The following is a 15,366-nucleotide window of genomic DNA, read 5'->3' on the forward strand; positions in this document are numbered from 1 at the left end:
CAGATTTTTCGTACACGTTTTAGTCGACGTCCATTTTTTGAGTCGAGTTTGCCTCCTCTTCGGGCGCCTCGAGCACCTTGAGGCTGAGCTTGTATTCCTGGTCGCACCCGATCCAGGAGTCGCTGATTAGGTACAGTGTGAGTTCGTGGTCGCCGGTTTCTTCCGGGGCCGTGAACTTCAGGTTGACCTGCTGGGTGTTTTGGGACAGGGGCAGGCGCTTGATGGCCATCAGCGTGTTCTTCGCCAGGTCGCCCAGGACTAGCCACCAGTTTTCTATCTTGGTTTTCGGGAAGTAGGGGGCGTGAACGGGCTTGGCGGTGGTTTGCCCTTCGTCCAGTTCGCGTTCCAGCAGTATCGACAGACCGACCGCGTCGCCCGGGTGGGCGCTGGTGGTGCTCATTTCGTACTGCATGTTGATGTTCGGGTACTGGTTGCAGACGGCGGCCACGTCGGCCATTTGAGCTGGGGTGAACTGGAGAATTTCGTTCCTGCGCTCGTCGCTCAGTTCGACCAGGTCGAAGATGGTTTCGCAATCAGGCTCCATTCGCTGAACTCTCTCGATCACGTCGTGAGTGAAGTGGGGCAGTTGGCGAAACAGGTGGTCGGACTCCCACATCGCCTGAACGACCATTTGCGCCAGTTCCATCGCGGCGATGGCCGGAAGGAGCCAACCGGAGCTGGAGATGGTGTCCACCATGGCCTGGAACAGCTCCGGGAGCTTGACGAGAACGAACTTTTGGTCCTGCGTCAGGTCGACGTTCAGCTCGCGCCGCGAGAAGTGGCACTGCAACAACACGTTGACCTTGGTGGCGGTGGAAAAGTAGTCCGGCTTTTCTATCTTCATGGGCAAGTGGTGGCTCAGCAGACGAATGGTCTGGTCCTCTTTGTGTCTTATGGGGAGGTCTTCGAATTCGCTCGCGTTGGTGACGATGTCGATCAGCCCGCGCATCTTGGTGCGCTCGCTGAGAGACGAGTTGAAAAGTTCAATCGTGGTGTAATGAATGTAGTAAAAGGCGGCGATCATGCCGGCGTTCAAAATAGAGACGTCGTTGTCTTCGATGGCGATGCACTTGGCCTCCTCGAGGTCGTTCAGGGTCTCCTCGATGAGCTCGGACAGGTGGTCCGACAGATGAGAGTGGGTGATTCCCTGGAGTCCGTAGTAATTGGGATTTTGGACCAAGCGCCGGTAGTAGAAGGTCCACGTCAAGTAGTCCATGGCCTCCTGCTTGTTTTCGATGACCTTGTTGTAGATCTCCACGTTCAGGTGGTCGTGGAGCGAGCGGTCCAGCTTCGACTCGACCGGCAGCGGCTCGAAAATGAACTTTTTGTAGAACTCCCGACGGGGCGCGTGGCACATGACCAGGCAGTACGCGTTGGTGTCCGTGCCCTGCCTGCCCGCCTGCCCGACCATCTGCAGGACGTCGGTGGTCTTGTACTCCACGTACCGGCGCTCCTTGCCGTCGTAGTACTGGGTGCCCATGATCGCCAAAAACCGCGCGCGACTGTTCAAGTTCCAGGCGACGTTTCGCGTCGCGATCATCACTTGGATCGTCCCGCCGTCGAAGCAGCGCTTGACGAGCCTCTTCTCCCTCTCGGTCATCGACTCGTTGTAGATGCCGATGCCGAACGGCAGCGACTGCGCGAGGACGGCCGAGCCCAGCTCGTCCGCCAGCCTCTTCATCTCGGCCGGCGTCGCTTTCTTCAGGAACCGGTCGGGCGCCTCTTCGACCAGCGTGAACGCCTTTAGATCGTGGGTCACCATCTTCGACACCTTCCTCGACGGCACGTAGATCAGGATCGGCGTGTCGCTCGGAAGCCTCGAAATAGCGTGGATCAGGGGCTTGCACATGCTCGCCATGCGCGAGGAGTAGTCGTAGTTTTCGAACCCCTGCAGAGTCACTTCCAGCGGAATCGGCCTCGCCAGCGGGTGGAAGTTGTACATGTTCGAGCTCTGCACGCCCAGCCACTCGCAGATGTTGTTCGCGTTGGCTATGCACGACGCCAGCCCCACGAACCGCAGCTCCACGGCCCCGACGCTCGGCTTGTTCTGTCCCGATTGGGCCGCCGCCGCTTCTTGCTGCTTCTGCTGGAACTTGAGCTGCTTCGACATGTACCTCATCCTCGACACGACCACCTCCAACGTGGGCCCCACGTCCGGGTCCCCCAGCAGGTGGAGCTCGTCTATCACGAACAGGCTCGTTCGCTGAATCGCCGGCCTCTGCTTCCACCGACGCGACAAGACGTCCCACGTTCGCACCGAGCACACGACCGCGTCGCTTCGGTCCAGCAGCTTCATGTCCACCGCGGCGTTCTCCGTCAGCTCGTGCACCTGCTTGCCCGGGAACTTCTTCCTCCAGCCCTCCACCGTCGACTGGATTTGCTCCGCGTGTGTCAGATACACCACGTTTCCGGGGGCCTCTTTGTTCCACTCCCTCAAGATCGCCAGCTCGGCGCAGACGGTCTTCCCCGAGCCCGTCGGGCAGCACAGAAGCACGTTGCCGTCCGTGTTGTACAGCGCGTTGAACACCTGCGTCTGAATGTGGTTGAAGATGTTGAAGTGGGGCGCGTAGATCGCCTCGTACACCGAGTTCTTCAGCGCGCCGATCGACAGCGGCTGCAGGTCCAGCAGACTGCGCGTCTCCGGGAAGAAGTTCGGGAGGATCAGGTGCCTGAACGAGATGGGCTTGATCGTCTCGTTCCCGATCCAGCGGTCCGAAAACACCCGGATGAAGTATTGAGGGGGCGTCGGCTCGTACATCGGTACGGTGAACGTGACGAAGTGCTCCTTGTCCGCGTTGCTCTTCTTCAGCGTGAACGGCTCGCAGTGCAGAATCGTCTCTCCGTTCACGTCCACGACGAATATCCAGAAGCACTGCGCCAGTCCGTGGTGCTTCTCCACGAACTCGAAGTCGGGGATGATCACCAGCTCCACCTGCAGCAGCGAGCGCGTGATCGGCTGCACCGTCGGAGAAATGTCCAGCTTGGGGATTTGGTGCACGTGTTGGTAGATCATCTTCCCGAGCGCCGGGTACCGCAGCAGCTCTCCGATCTCCTGAGCGCTCAACGCGATCAGCCGGTCGAGCCCGAACTCCTTCTTCTCCAGCTTGCGGATCACTTCCGGCGCGCACTTGAACTGCCTCAGGGGACTCTGCGTCGCCCACATCCGCTTGTCGATCATCTTGCAATAGGACAGGCACTTCTCCGCCACCTGGTCCCAGCCCCGCTTCAGCGCGATCTCGAACAGCGCGCGCATGATTCGAGACGCCGACTGCGTGATATACACCATGTCGCTCATCAACAAGTACCCGTCCAACTTCAGCCTCGAAATGTAGGCCTGCAGCAGCACGTTGATCTTCGCCGCCGGCTCGTCCACGCCCTCCTTCACCGGAATCGGCACGCGCTCCACGAGCTTCTCCAGCTCCAGGCGCTCTCCCGCCCGGACGATGATCCGCGAAAACTCGTGCGACAGCGAGAATATCCTCAGCAACTCCACGTCGCCCGTCGTCACCTTCATGTGCTCGTTGTATATCGCGACGCTCTGGTACGGAATGTAGTAGTAGGAGGCGATCCTCCCCAGCTCCGTCTCCTGGAGCCGCCCGGACTTCCGGTCGTACTTGATCAAGTTGTTCTTGCTCAAAATCGAAGCGGCCGAGTGCACCAAGTCGTATCGCCTCTGTTCCAAGTACTTGTCCTTCTCCGCCTCCTCCGCCGACACGCCGTACAACGTCGGGTTGCGGAGCATGCAGATGTAAAAGTACGTGTACCCCAGCCAGTCCACCGCGTGCTTCACGGTCTGAATCGTCCCCAGCACGACCTCCGCGTTCAAGTTGTCTACCAGCCGCTTCACGAACTGCGACTCGATCGGCAACTGCTGGTTCAGCAGCGACAAGTAGTACTGCAGCTCGTGGTGAAGCGTCAACACGACGCCCACGCCCCTCGTGTCGTACTGCGGCCTCCCCGCCCTCCCGAGCATCTGCATCACGTCCAGCTGCGACAGCTCCGTCCAGTCCCCCAACTCCGAGCTGTACACCTGCGTCCCCTTAATGATCACCGCGTGCGCCGGCAAGTTGACTCCCCACGCCAGCGTCGCCGTGGACACCAACACCTGTATCCTCCGGTCCGAAAACAAGTCCTCCACCAACACCCGGTCCACCTTCAGCATCCCCGCGTGGTGAATCGCGAAGCCGTACAACAGGAGCTCCTTCAAGTCCGCGTTCTTCGTCTGCTCCGCCGACTCCTTCAGAATCTCCTTCGTCGACGCGTCAAAGCACCGAACGATGTTCGTCAGCGTCCCCTTCTCTATCAGCATGTCCCTCAGCGCCTTCGCCGTGCCCGCCGTCTCCTTCCTCGAGTGCACGAATATCAGGATCTGCTCGCCCGCGAACCCCAACATCTTCTCGTAGCACAGCTCCTTCAGCAACTGAAAGCGCCTGAACGGCTTCTTCACCGTCACGCCCACGAAGTGCTGCTCCAAAGGTATCGGGCGGTGCGCGTTCTTGAACGCGAACAACCCCTGCTTCACGCGCAAAAACGTGGCCACGTCCTGGTAGTTCGGCAGCGTCGCCGACAAGCCCACCAGGCGTATCAGCTCCTGGGAAAACTCGATCTGGCGAATCGTCCTGGCCACGATCGACTCCAGCACCGGCCCGCGGTCGTCGTGCAGCAGGTGAATCTCGTCAATGATTATCAACTTCACCAACTCCGTGAACGTCCTGTCTCCAGCCTTGCGCGTCACAATGTCCCACTTCTCGGGCGTCGTCACGATCACCTGCGTGCTGTTGATCTGAGCCTTCGTCAGCGTCGAGTCCCCCGACAGCTCGCGCACCGCAATGTTGTAGGGCGCCAGGCGGTTCGCAAAGCTGTACACCATTTCCTGCACCAACGACTTCATCGGCGCGATGTACAAAATTTTGAACGCCTTCAAGTCGACCTCTCCCGTCTCCAAGTCAATGTGGCGCCCTATCAAGTTCAGCATCGCCATCAACGCCACGTTCGTCTTCCCCGCCCCCGTCGGCGCGCACAGCAATATGTTCTCGCTCGTCTCGAACGCGGTCTTCTTCAACTTGCTCTGAATCAGGTTCAGACTCCGAATCCCCTGAAACGCCTTTTGCGCCCACTCCGGAAAATCACTAATCGGAATCTCCACGTCCTCCGGGTCGGGCACGGCCTTGATTCCGGGCACGATCACCTCCTCGTACTCCTTCGAGGATATTCTGCGCGTCCCCTGCGGCAAAATGCACTTCTTGTTCGTCATAAGGTGACCCCCCTGCTGGAACACCAAATCGTCCAAATCCAACTGCGTAGCCGCCCGGTTCTCGAACGCGTAAATCCCACTCCCGAACGCAGACTCGCCGCTGGCGCTCGGCCTGTCCTTCAAAATGTTCTGCGACTGCAACTTGTTTCGAAAGTCCGCGCTCTGCGTCGTCCCCTCAGAATGCAAGGTCTTCAACACCTGGTGGGCGACCGGGTCCTGCTTCATCTCCTGCTCAATGCTCTCGCGCTCCTCGTCCGTCTGCGCCTGCCTCAACCGCGTCGCGTAGTATATACTCGTGCGATTGTTTAAAACCATCTTGATAAAATCGAAGCGGTCGTAATCCAGCAACTCCAACAACTCGTTCTCCACCTCCCGGTCCTCGGCCTTGCCAAGCGAGGCCAAAATCTGAACGCTCAACTTCGCCGACTGCTCCGCGTCCTTGATGAACTTGTTCACCGACCTCTGCAGCCAATAAGCGTCAATATTCCGAGGATCCAACTGACCCCTCGACGTCTTCATCACGTCCGAGTCCTCCTTCACCCTCATCGTCTCTTCGTCCTCTTGATTCCGATCGTCCGTCAGCATCGCGTCGGGATCGCCCTCCACCTCCTCCTCGCTCTCCTCGTCCTCCTCCTCGGCCTCAGCCTCCTCCTCGTTGGAAATCAACACGGCCACCCCCGCGTCGTCCTCGGCCTGCGGAAGCACCCTCATCGCGTCCACGTAATCCGTGATCTGCCCGCATATGCGATTCAGCTCGGTGTACAGTTCCGTCGACAGCGGACCCAAAAAAAATTCAACTTCCTTCTGGCGCTCGGACGACTGCAAATTTTGGTCCTTCATCAACGCGAGTATTTCGTCGGCCGCGTTCATCACGATGTCCAACTGCTGATCCCCCAACTGTCTCTCCACGAAGTGCAGCAACTGCTCGTAAACCAAGCGAGTCTCGCGCAGACGCGGCTGGTACTTGACGTTCTCTAAAATGTCGTTCTCTAAAACGGACGTCGCGGCCGGCTTCGAAAGCTTGCTTCCGCGCCTGTGAATAGACGAGACGTCGTTGACTGCCAACCTCTTTTTCTTGGATTCGGCCTTTTCGAGCACCTTCTGATCGACCCTTGTCGGCGGTTTGTAAAGATCACCCATTGGGTGGTTGATTCGGCCAACAAGAGACTCGGGCTCCCCGGTCGCCTCGGACGAGGACTTGTGGCGTCGGGCGGACTGAAGCACCACCGAAGAATTTGTCCTGTACTCGTAAGCCTTCCATTGTGGACCCTCAGCCATGCTTTACCTTCAGTACACGAACGATGCGACACGAAGCAATAGGCGCTTTTAAACCCGGCCAAAACGGAACTTCGGAAGCTAGGCGTCCTTTTCAGAGCCAACGCACGCAAAATTAAAAGAAAGTGGACAAGCCAAATCGTTGACTGGTTGCCGCTCTGAACCAATTCAAACTAGCAAAAAAAATTTACCGATATTTACAAATGACCCCCCTCTTTGCCGCCAGGCCGGCGCCAACCGCTTCCGCGTCGCGCACCGCCACGTTCCGACCCCCCCTCGCTTCCCTGGCCCACCTTCTGGATCAGCTCTTTCGCGGGGAAGCCCCGGGACTGCTGAGAGGATGTCACCTGCTGTATTATCCGCGCGCCGCGAGGTGTCGAATTCGGCAGCCGTCGGCGTCCACAGCCTTCCCCTAATACACAGCTCTCTCAGGCAAGGCCGCTTCGTCTCGCAGGAACCCGAGACACAGTTGCAACCGTCTTGAGCCGAGAAAAATCCGTCGCGCTCAAAATAACTTTTTTTTTAAATTAGTTTTACAGTTCGTTTGAACCAAGAAGGAGTTGAACACCTGTATCTGAAGCAATGTGTGGAATTATATGTGCACTTGGTGTGTCGGACGTGGCCACTGCAAGGGAGAAGGTAATTCGAATGTCTAAATGGTACAAAACATCGCATTACGTTTAGGGGCTGTCACTGTCTTTGCTTCGCTAAAAAGGTGAAAATTATTAATTAGACAGTTTTCTGAGAAATTCGACAACTTTTGAAACGGTCCCAGCCGGGCACTAACCTTGAAGCAGTATTAGACACCGCGGCCCAGACAGTTCTGGATATTGGAACAGAGGGCACGACATCCTAGGCCACGAAAGACTAGCAATTGTGAGCCTAGACGACGGAAGCCAACCCCTAATTTCTATTGACGAAACAAGTTCGCACGTTATAACTAGTTATTCTTCTATATTGCAATCCTTCTCTGACTCGTTTTTTTAGCCGCAGTTGCAGCGAATGCCGAAATATATAACCACGTAGACTTGTATCAGATTTACGGTCAAACAAAACTGAGGTCCAAGTCGGACTGCGAAGTTCTGATGTATGCTCTACAACAAGAGAACCCAGAGGAATTTCTCAACAGCATTCGAGGTATTTTCTCTTTTGTGGTTTCTAACGGTGAAGACTGCCTTATTTCGAGGGATCATATCGGCGTTATCCCTCTGTATTGGGGGCGTGATAAAGATGGTGCCATATGGGTAGCTTCTGAAATGAAGGCCCTTTTAAGCGAGTGCATTTATTTCGACGTGTTTCCACCTGGGCATTTTTATTCTTCTCGTACCAAAGAGTTGAAATGTTATTACAACCCAGTTTGGTTCAGAGAAATTCCTACTGGCGAACCGAATTTTGCCAAACTTCGCAGTGCGTTCGAGACTGCTGTTATCCGCAGAACCAAATGCGACGTTCCATATGGCATTCTACTGTCTGGGGGACTTGATTCGTCTCTTGTTGCATCCGTTTTAACTGCGCAGCTCAGAAAAGTAGCTGAAAACGGTGCGGATACTGGCAAAACCACTAAAATACACAGTTTTTGCGTTGGGTTTGACAAAAATTCTCCTGACCTTCGCTATGCCCGTCAGCTAGCTGATTTTCTGGGAACGAAACATCATGAGGTAATTCTCAGCATTCAACAAGGCATAGACTCTATAGAGGATGTCATTTGGTATACAGAAACGTACGATGTCACGACAATTAGATCCTCTGTTCCTATGTACTTGCTCGCAAGGAAAATCAGGTCACTCGGTATCAAAATGATCCTATCTGGAGAGGGCAGTGACGAAATCTTTGGCGGATATTTATATTTCCATGGTACCGATGATCCAAAGAAATTTCACGAAGAAAACGTTAAACTTCTGAACGAACTACACGTCTTCGATTGCCTGAGAGCAAATAAGTCCTTGGCTGCATTTGGCATAGAGTCACGGGTACCCTTTCTCGACCGCGATTTCCTTGATGCCGCCTTTTCGTTCGATCCGAAGTTTAAGTGTAGTATCGACGGCCGCATTGAAAAATGGGTGTTGAGAAAGACGTTCGACGACGCGGATATCATTTTACCAAGTTTACTGTGGAGACAAAAAGAACAGCTCAGCGACGGTGTAGGGTACTCATGGATCGACGAGCTTATACAGCATACTAACAATAAAGTTAGTGACTACATGTTTTCTTGCCGAGAAATGTTGTATCCTCATAACACACCTTCTACTAAGGAAGCTTTCTATTATCGAGAGATTTTCGAGAGACTTTTCCCGCATCGCTCGGCTGTGGGTACCGTAAAAAAATGGGTACCTAACTGGAGCAAGGACTTGGACCCGTCTGGAAGGAGACAGCTTACCCATCAATATAGCACGTACACTGTGTCTGCCAGCAGCTGCAGCTAGAGGGAGAGTTTCAAGGTGCAATCATGCCCACGAGAATTGGCCTGGTATTCTATTCTGGTTGTCAATTTTTAAGGGGTTTTAATGTTCTGCATTCAATACAGAGAGAGATATATAAAGTCAGAGTTGATTAGCTTTCTGAAACTCTTTTTTGCACTTAGATGCAGGTTTTTGGTGCTAAAACATGGCGACAAATGATTTTTATTCTCGGGATATGGCTTTATGAAAAAAAACTGCTTATTCGGTGACTGTTATTACCGCGTGGTTCTTTTTTTTAGTCGTTCTAGCGGTATGAAATTCTACGGACGCCCTGAGGTCCCTGGCTGGGTACTCAAGGAGGTTTTGGCCCTTTCGAAGATGGTTTGTTTTTCTTTCTTTGACACCCAATCTCTATTTGCTTGCGTTAATTTTTCTCTTTCAGCTGCCCAGCGAAGTCAGGGTGATCGAAGAGGGGCTCTTAGACTGCATGCTCAGTGATCAACCCGACGTACGCAAAATTTGCCGGGGGATCATACAAGAGATGGACGTCCTTCAGATTCCCACGCAAACTAACAAAAACAGTATAAAAACTTTTTGAGTACGGCAGAGCGCGGTACGTTTTGTTTGGATCGTGCAACAGAGTTCCTTTTGGTGTCGTTTCTTTTACTCACCAGCGCTGCTTAGAGTACAGCAATATCGGGCCCATAGTCACCTGTCTGCACTTCATACTAAGGAATGCCGTAAAGCATTCCGTTTCAGAAAAGGAGTTGGAGCAAGATTTGATCCACATTGGCTTCCCGAGAGGTCTGCACTGTGGTTTCTGCGCGTCGTAGAGGCTCAAAGACAATTTCTTACTCTCTGTTTTTTTGTTTTGCGCAATTCTTAATAGAACACGCCGAAGAATTGAGCGGTGCCTATGCGACCAATAAGACCAAGCTGTGCTTAAAGCAGTCCGAAAGCAGTCTAAGGTGTATGGAAACGCGAAGCATGTATAGCGTATTTGATGAAAGATTTCTAACACTGACAAATACACGCACGTCACACTGGTATATGTGTACATGGGCGTTTCGTCATTTCTAGTAAATACTCTTGAGGCTATTGATTGGCGCGTCGACTACATTTTAGGTTCTTCTTCCCTTCAGGACCTCAACTCGCCATCTGTACAGCTTCAATTTCATATCAAGAAAAATACTGGGAGTTCTAGTGAAACAACGGACTCCAGCGTCCTAGAGTTGAGTGCAGATAAATTCCGAGTGCTTTTAAGTGAGCTTAAGACAGCGCGTACTCTCATGGAGGACATGTGAGGAAATTACGTGTCCATCAAATATAGATAATACAAATTGTCTTCATTTAATTGCCGAAATATTTTGTGTGTACATTATTCAATTTTATTTCTTAAATGGCGACAATAGGATCCTCCTCGCTTGTTTCTCCGGAAAGCAATGCAGAGCTTGATCCTTCGTCTCGTACTCGTCGTTCTTCCAAGGACTCCAAGTTGGCGAGCGCCTCTCGTTCACCTTTAGGTGAAAAACGCTCGCTTTTCAAACCTTCCAATTCAGTCGACATTAAGTTATTGAAAAGCGCTCTTGACGCCAATCATCCGCCTCATTTGCTGCTATCATCTCTTGAAATTCTGGACTGTTTGGATGATGAAGACGACGGAGACGAGTTTGCGGCTTTACTGGATTCAAACACGAAAAAAACGCCTAAAGCCTCCCAGCAAGGTGCATCATCTTCTAAGCACAACTGTTCGAAAAGGAGCACAAACTCATCTTCCTGTTCCAAAAAAGCCGAAGTGTTGTCCGATGATAAAATTGAAGAAATATTAGAGGTTTTGCCTCAACAAATTAAAGAAGCGTCTCTCGAGGCCAAAAGCATTAGTTCGACAGGAACCAGACAAAGTAGTCGGGGAAGATCTAAAAAGGCTAGAAGGAAAAATGCGCATGCCTCGGAAAATAGTAGTAGCAGCGATGCTGTAGCTGGAAACTGCCATGTTCAGCACGAAATTACCTCTTTATTAAAAAAGCATGTTGCAAATAGACGCACGCTTGGCAAGTCATATTTAAGGTACTGTTTTCTTTTTAGGGAAAGGGACGGATTGCCGCTCTCAGCTAAGTTCTGTATTTTTGTAGAACACAACAATTGTTGAAAAAGGAACAAAAATTGGATGCCAAACTGCATCGGGCTTCCGATGCGATAGAGCACATCAACGCCTCCTCCGACAATTATGTTCATTTGAACGTGTTGATTAATTCTAAAAAGGTTCCAGTTTATATTTGCCGTACGGCGACCATCTTTGACTTGTTGGAGGAAGTTCGCGAGGACCTGCCAACATTGGAAGCAGGTCAAGGTCATGCGCTGACCTTTGACGGTAAACTCCAATGGCAGGATAATACTCTAGACGAGTTATGCGTAACGGATGGCGACACGTTTAGTTGGACCTCAGAAGAAATTTTAGATAACTGCGGTAACGTAAATAGCAAAAACGAAGGCAAGATAGTCATCCGATTGAAAATATCAGAAAAGTCTACTGAAAATTACCGCCTCGACAAGAACGCCCCTTTGCAGAAGCTAGCTAGTGCAGTGGCTCAGCAGCTCAATCTCCCTGATTCGAGCATATCGCTCAAATTCGATGGAGACACACTTGATTTGAATACCTCTCCTGAGGACAACGAAATGGAAGATGAAGATATGATAGACGTCCACATCAATAACCTGTAATCGGCATATTTTTGGCTCTCCTTACGTCCGCACTACGTGCAAGTCGAGAGCGTATATAGTTCGCAAGATAAAAATGATGTTCTTTTGTAAGACAGTTTTTTATATTATTCGGTCTAGTCCAACGAGTTGGATATGCTGAGTATATAGAATGCCTATGTCACTTGCTCTATATTCTTCGAAATAACACTTTACCAAGGGATATAAGTCAGACACCCAGGAAGTACATATTGTGGGACCGCCAGTATTACAGAGCACTTGCACCAACTCTAACTCACCAAGGCCCAGCTGAGTTCTAGAACAGCTATTGACAACTTAGAACACTGAATTTGATTACTGAGATTTTACTGGGACATATAAAACGAAACAAAAAGGACGACGTACGGATGACAAGATGTCAAAAAGGTTTTGACATCATTACCTATGATGTACATCTTTTTTGAATGTTCTAGGTCAGTCCAACTACAAGGCACCGCCTCAAATCTCCACAAGGTACTTATGAAGGCATTGTTTTAGTGTCTACTATATCGTTTTCTTGTTTATCTGTCCGTGCGGATATATGTTTCTTGGCGGCAAATGGCTTCTGGATTCGAGCCGTCATAGCTTTGTGAGTTGACGGCCAATTCGCTGGCTAGCTCAGCTATATCCTCTTCTTCTATCTGTGCCAAGGCTTTTATAGTTTCTAGTTGATATTTCTTTGTGTACCAAAATTGAACTCTTTTTATAGTAATCCAACAAATAAAAGCGAACAGCACTATGGCAAGAATGACTTCAGGGACTATGAGGCAAATCAAAAACAGATTTGTGTTCCTAGAGTTTGAATAGTCCATAGACAGACCATGTTGAAAAGGAAAAGCCTATGAACGGTTTGTCCGAATAAAAATAATTTTGCTCAATTACGTCAACCTGTGTTAATGAAAATTCAAGAATTTCAGCTGTTATTGGAACATTGAAACGAAAGAGATAAATAGTTTTGTCAAAAATTGTTTTGGATCATTTTTTGAATCTCTGGAAATTCAGGCAAAATTTCGTTGAAATTAGAGCCATGAGAATTTTTTGTTTTGTTGTGGAATTGTCTAGGTCAAAAAAACGCGATTACCGTCATTTATTTTGAAACAAAGATATGTTACATACGTTGTGCAAGTTTTCGAGTGCATCTCTGCGCACCAACAAGGTTCGTCCATTTGAGTCCGCGTGATTGGCCTCTGCCGAACGTCCGTGTTCCGTACATCGGCGCGTTGTAGAGAGTCAGCTATTTGGTTCTTTTTTGTATTGATCCGTTGATCGACTGCGTCGGTATCTTGGGTCGGGAGTAAAATCGGTTGTTCCGGGAGAAGAAGGGGATCCTCACCGTGTCGTTTTTGGTTCTTTTTAGGCAAAGGCGTCTCTAAATAAACGCAGTTATTCGTAGGTATCCGCGTCGTTGATGAATGGGGTCCATTTACCCGTCACTGATCAATTTTTTTCGTTTTTGTTTTTAGTGCGCACAATGACCCTATTATCGGGATCGATCTTGGAACTACCTACTCGTGCGTTGCCGTCATGGAGGGGTCGTCTGCACGTGTTATTGAGAACTTAGAGGGAGACCGAACGACGCCGTCTGTGGTGGCGATTCTCGAGGATGGCACCCGCATGTGTGGCATGCCAGCCAAGCGTCAGGTATGAGCGTGAATTGTGTTGCATTCTTTGACTTTGCTTGCGGAGCGTTCTTGGGACTGTAGGGCTGACGTGAGTTTTGGTGCATTAGGCTGTGACCAATCCCTTGAACACGTTCTTCGCTACGAAGCGTCTGATTGGGAGGAGGTATGACGAAAGCACGACCGCCAAGTACATGAAAATGGTTCCGTACAAAATTGTACGTGGTCCGAATGGGGACGCGTGGGTTCAGGATTCTAAGGGCAAGAACTACTCCCCGTCCGAAGTAGCGGCCTTCGTGTTGACGAAAATGAAGGAGACTGCGGAGAGTCATTTGAACAAGAAGGTACAAAAGGCGGTGATTACCGTTCCTGCGTATTTCAACGACGCGCAGCGTCAGGCGACGAAGGATGCCGGTAAAATTGCTGGTCTCAATGTGCTTAGGATTATCAACGAGCCGACGGCGGCCGCCCTGGCTTACGGCATGGACAAGGTGGAGAACGATCGAGTTATCGCGGTTTACGATTTGGGTGGTGGGACGTTTGATATTTCGATTCTGGAAATTTCGGCTGGCGTGTTCGAGGTGAAGGCTACCAATGGAGACACGTTTTTGGGTGGCGAGGACTTTGACACTCACCTTCTGGAGTACATAGTGGAGGAGTTTAAGAAGTCCACTGGCTTGGATTTGTCGAAGGACCGTCTCGCGTTGCAGCGTTTGAAAGAGGCGTCTGAGAAGGCCAAATGCGAACTTTCTTCTTCTTTGGTTGCGGAGATCAACTTGCCTTATATTACTGCCAATGCGTCTGGTCCCAAGCACTTGAATCTCAAGATTACGCGTGCCAAGTTCGAGTCGTTGGTGAATGACTTGATTCTGCGATCGATTGACCCGTGTAAGAGGTGCTTGCACGACGCCAAGAAGACTCCTTCTGACATCGACGAGGTGGTGTTGGTCGGCGGGATGACGCGTGTGCCCAAAGTGCGCGAGGAAGTTAAGGCGTTCTTTGGGAAGGAGCCGTTTAAAGGTGTGAATCCGGACGAGGCCGTTGCGATTGGCGCGGCCATTCAGGCGGGTGTGCTCGGTGGAGAGGTGAAGGATCTTTTGCTGCTCGACGTCACGCCGCTTTCTCTTGGTATCGAGACGCTGGGTGGCGTTATGACAAAGCTCATTGAGGCCAACGTTACCATTCCTACGAAGAAGTCTTCTGTGTTTTCGACGGCGGCCGACAACCAGACAGAGGTTGAGATTAAGGTTTTGCAGGGTGAGCGTCCCATGGCGGCTGACAACAAGCTACTAGGTCGCTTCAACCTGGTTGGTATTCCGCCCGCACCCAAGGGCGTGCCTCAAATTGAGGTCACCTTCGACATCGACGCGAATGGTATGGTGAGCGTGTCAGCGAAGGACAAGTCTACCGGAAAGGAGCAGCAAATTCGCATCCAAACTTCTGGTGGTCTAACGCCCGAGGAAATTGAAAAGATGCGCCGCGACGCGGAGACCTACAAATCGGTAGACGAGGCGAAGCGAAACTCCATTGAGGCCAGGAACAGAGCCGAGATGTCCTTGTACGACGTCGAGAAGGGGCTCACGGATTACAAGGAGGTTTTGACCGAACAGGAGCGTCAGCAGATTACCGAGGCGTTGGAGAAGGCGCGCGTGGTTATCTCGAACCAATCCTCGACGGCAGAGCAAATCAACGAGGCGGTTTCTGCTTTGCAATCGACATCTAATGGCATTTACACATCGTGCTACAATCGTCGAAACAACGGGTCGCCTGGGTCTCAGAGCAGCGGGAGCGGTTCGAGCAGCGAAACGGTAGACGGGCAGAATTGATCGGTTCACACGCTAGGAGAGGCTATCCTTTGGTGTATTTGGCGAGGCGTATTGCTGCACGGCTGGTTTCGGAGGGAGAGGGAGAGCGTGATGTCGCCAACCGAGAGTTTGGAAAAGAGGTCGACTTCACTGCTTGGCGCGGGTTTGCTCGAGTCGCGCTTTTTGGCCGAGTTCTCTGAAGCCCGCTATTAGAGTGCGAAGTCTCTTGTGGAGGAGAGCCGCGTTTATTAAAAGAATTTTTGTTCGGTTAATAGTTG

The 15,366-nt window shown here is 51.5% G+C and overlaps 5 protein-coding genes across 5 annotated transcripts; 4 read left to right on the plus strand and 1 right to left on the minus strand.

Moving 5' to 3' along the window:
* Nucleotides 1-19: 19 nt before the first annotated feature.
* LOC126318363 (putative U5 small nuclear ribonucleoprotein 200 kDa helicase) lies at nucleotides 20-6,532 on the minus strand. The gene is made up of 2 exons (XM_049993353.1): nucleotides 5,894-6,532; nucleotides 20-5,716 (listed from the first exon to the last, which is right to left on the minus strand). The coding sequence occupies exons 1-2, from the start codon at nucleotides 6,530-6,532 to the stop codon at nucleotides 20-22; spliced, it is 6,336 nt and encodes a 2,111-aa protein (XP_049849310.1).
* Nucleotides 6,533-7,064: 532 nt separating this feature from the next.
* Nucleotides 7,065-9,093, plus strand: LOC126318340 (uncharacterized). Its single transcript, XM_049993334.1, has 3 exons — nucleotides 7,065-7,188; nucleotides 7,327-7,454; nucleotides 7,517-9,093. Exons 1-3 carry the CDS (start codon nucleotides 7,112-7,114, stop codon nucleotides 8,950-8,952), a joined length of 1,641 nt encoding a protein of 546 aa, XP_049849291.1. The 5' UTR covers nucleotides 7,065-7,111; the 3' UTR covers nucleotides 8,953-9,093.
* Nucleotides 9,094-9,244: 151 nt separating this feature from the next.
* Nucleotides 9,245-10,267, plus strand: LOC126318341 (COMM domain-containing protein 4-like). Its single transcript, XM_049993335.1, has 6 exons — nucleotides 9,245-9,309; nucleotides 9,371-9,436; nucleotides 9,511-9,541; nucleotides 9,613-9,732; nucleotides 9,818-9,898; nucleotides 10,009-10,267. Exons 1-6 carry the CDS (start codon nucleotides 9,307-9,309, stop codon nucleotides 10,230-10,232), a joined length of 525 nt encoding a protein of 174 aa, XP_049849292.1. The 5' UTR covers nucleotides 9,245-9,306; the 3' UTR covers nucleotides 10,233-10,267.
* A 41-nt stretch (nucleotides 10,268-10,308) lies between these two features.
* On the plus strand, nucleotides 10,309-12,548 carry LOC126318319 (uncharacterized). The gene is made up of 2 exons (XM_049993316.1): nucleotides 10,309-10,995; nucleotides 11,061-12,548. The coding sequence occupies exons 1-2, from the start codon at nucleotides 10,328-10,330 to the stop codon at nucleotides 11,647-11,649; spliced, it is 1,257 nt and encodes a 418-aa protein (XP_049849273.1). The 5' UTR covers nucleotides 10,309-10,327; the 3' UTR covers nucleotides 11,650-12,548.
* Nucleotides 12,549-12,704: 156 nt separating this feature from the next.
* On the plus strand, nucleotides 12,705-15,360 carry LOC126318310 (chaperone protein DnaK-like). Its single transcript, XM_049993305.1, has 4 exons — nucleotides 12,705-12,820; nucleotides 13,022-13,053; nucleotides 13,128-13,305; nucleotides 13,394-15,360. Exons 1-4 carry the CDS (start codon nucleotides 12,770-12,772, stop codon nucleotides 15,107-15,109), a joined length of 1,977 nt encoding a protein of 658 aa, XP_049849262.1. The 5' UTR covers nucleotides 12,705-12,769; the 3' UTR covers nucleotides 15,110-15,360.
* The last annotated feature ends 6 nt before the right edge of the window (nucleotides 15,361-15,366 follow it).

This window comes from Schistocerca gregaria, unplaced genomic scaffold (assembly GCF_023897955.1).
Source record: "Schistocerca gregaria isolate iqSchGreg1 unplaced genomic scaffold, iqSchGreg1.2 ptg000665l, whole genome shotgun sequence".
Taxonomy (NCBI): Eukaryota; Metazoa; Arthropoda; class Insecta; order Orthoptera; family Acrididae; genus Schistocerca; species Schistocerca gregaria.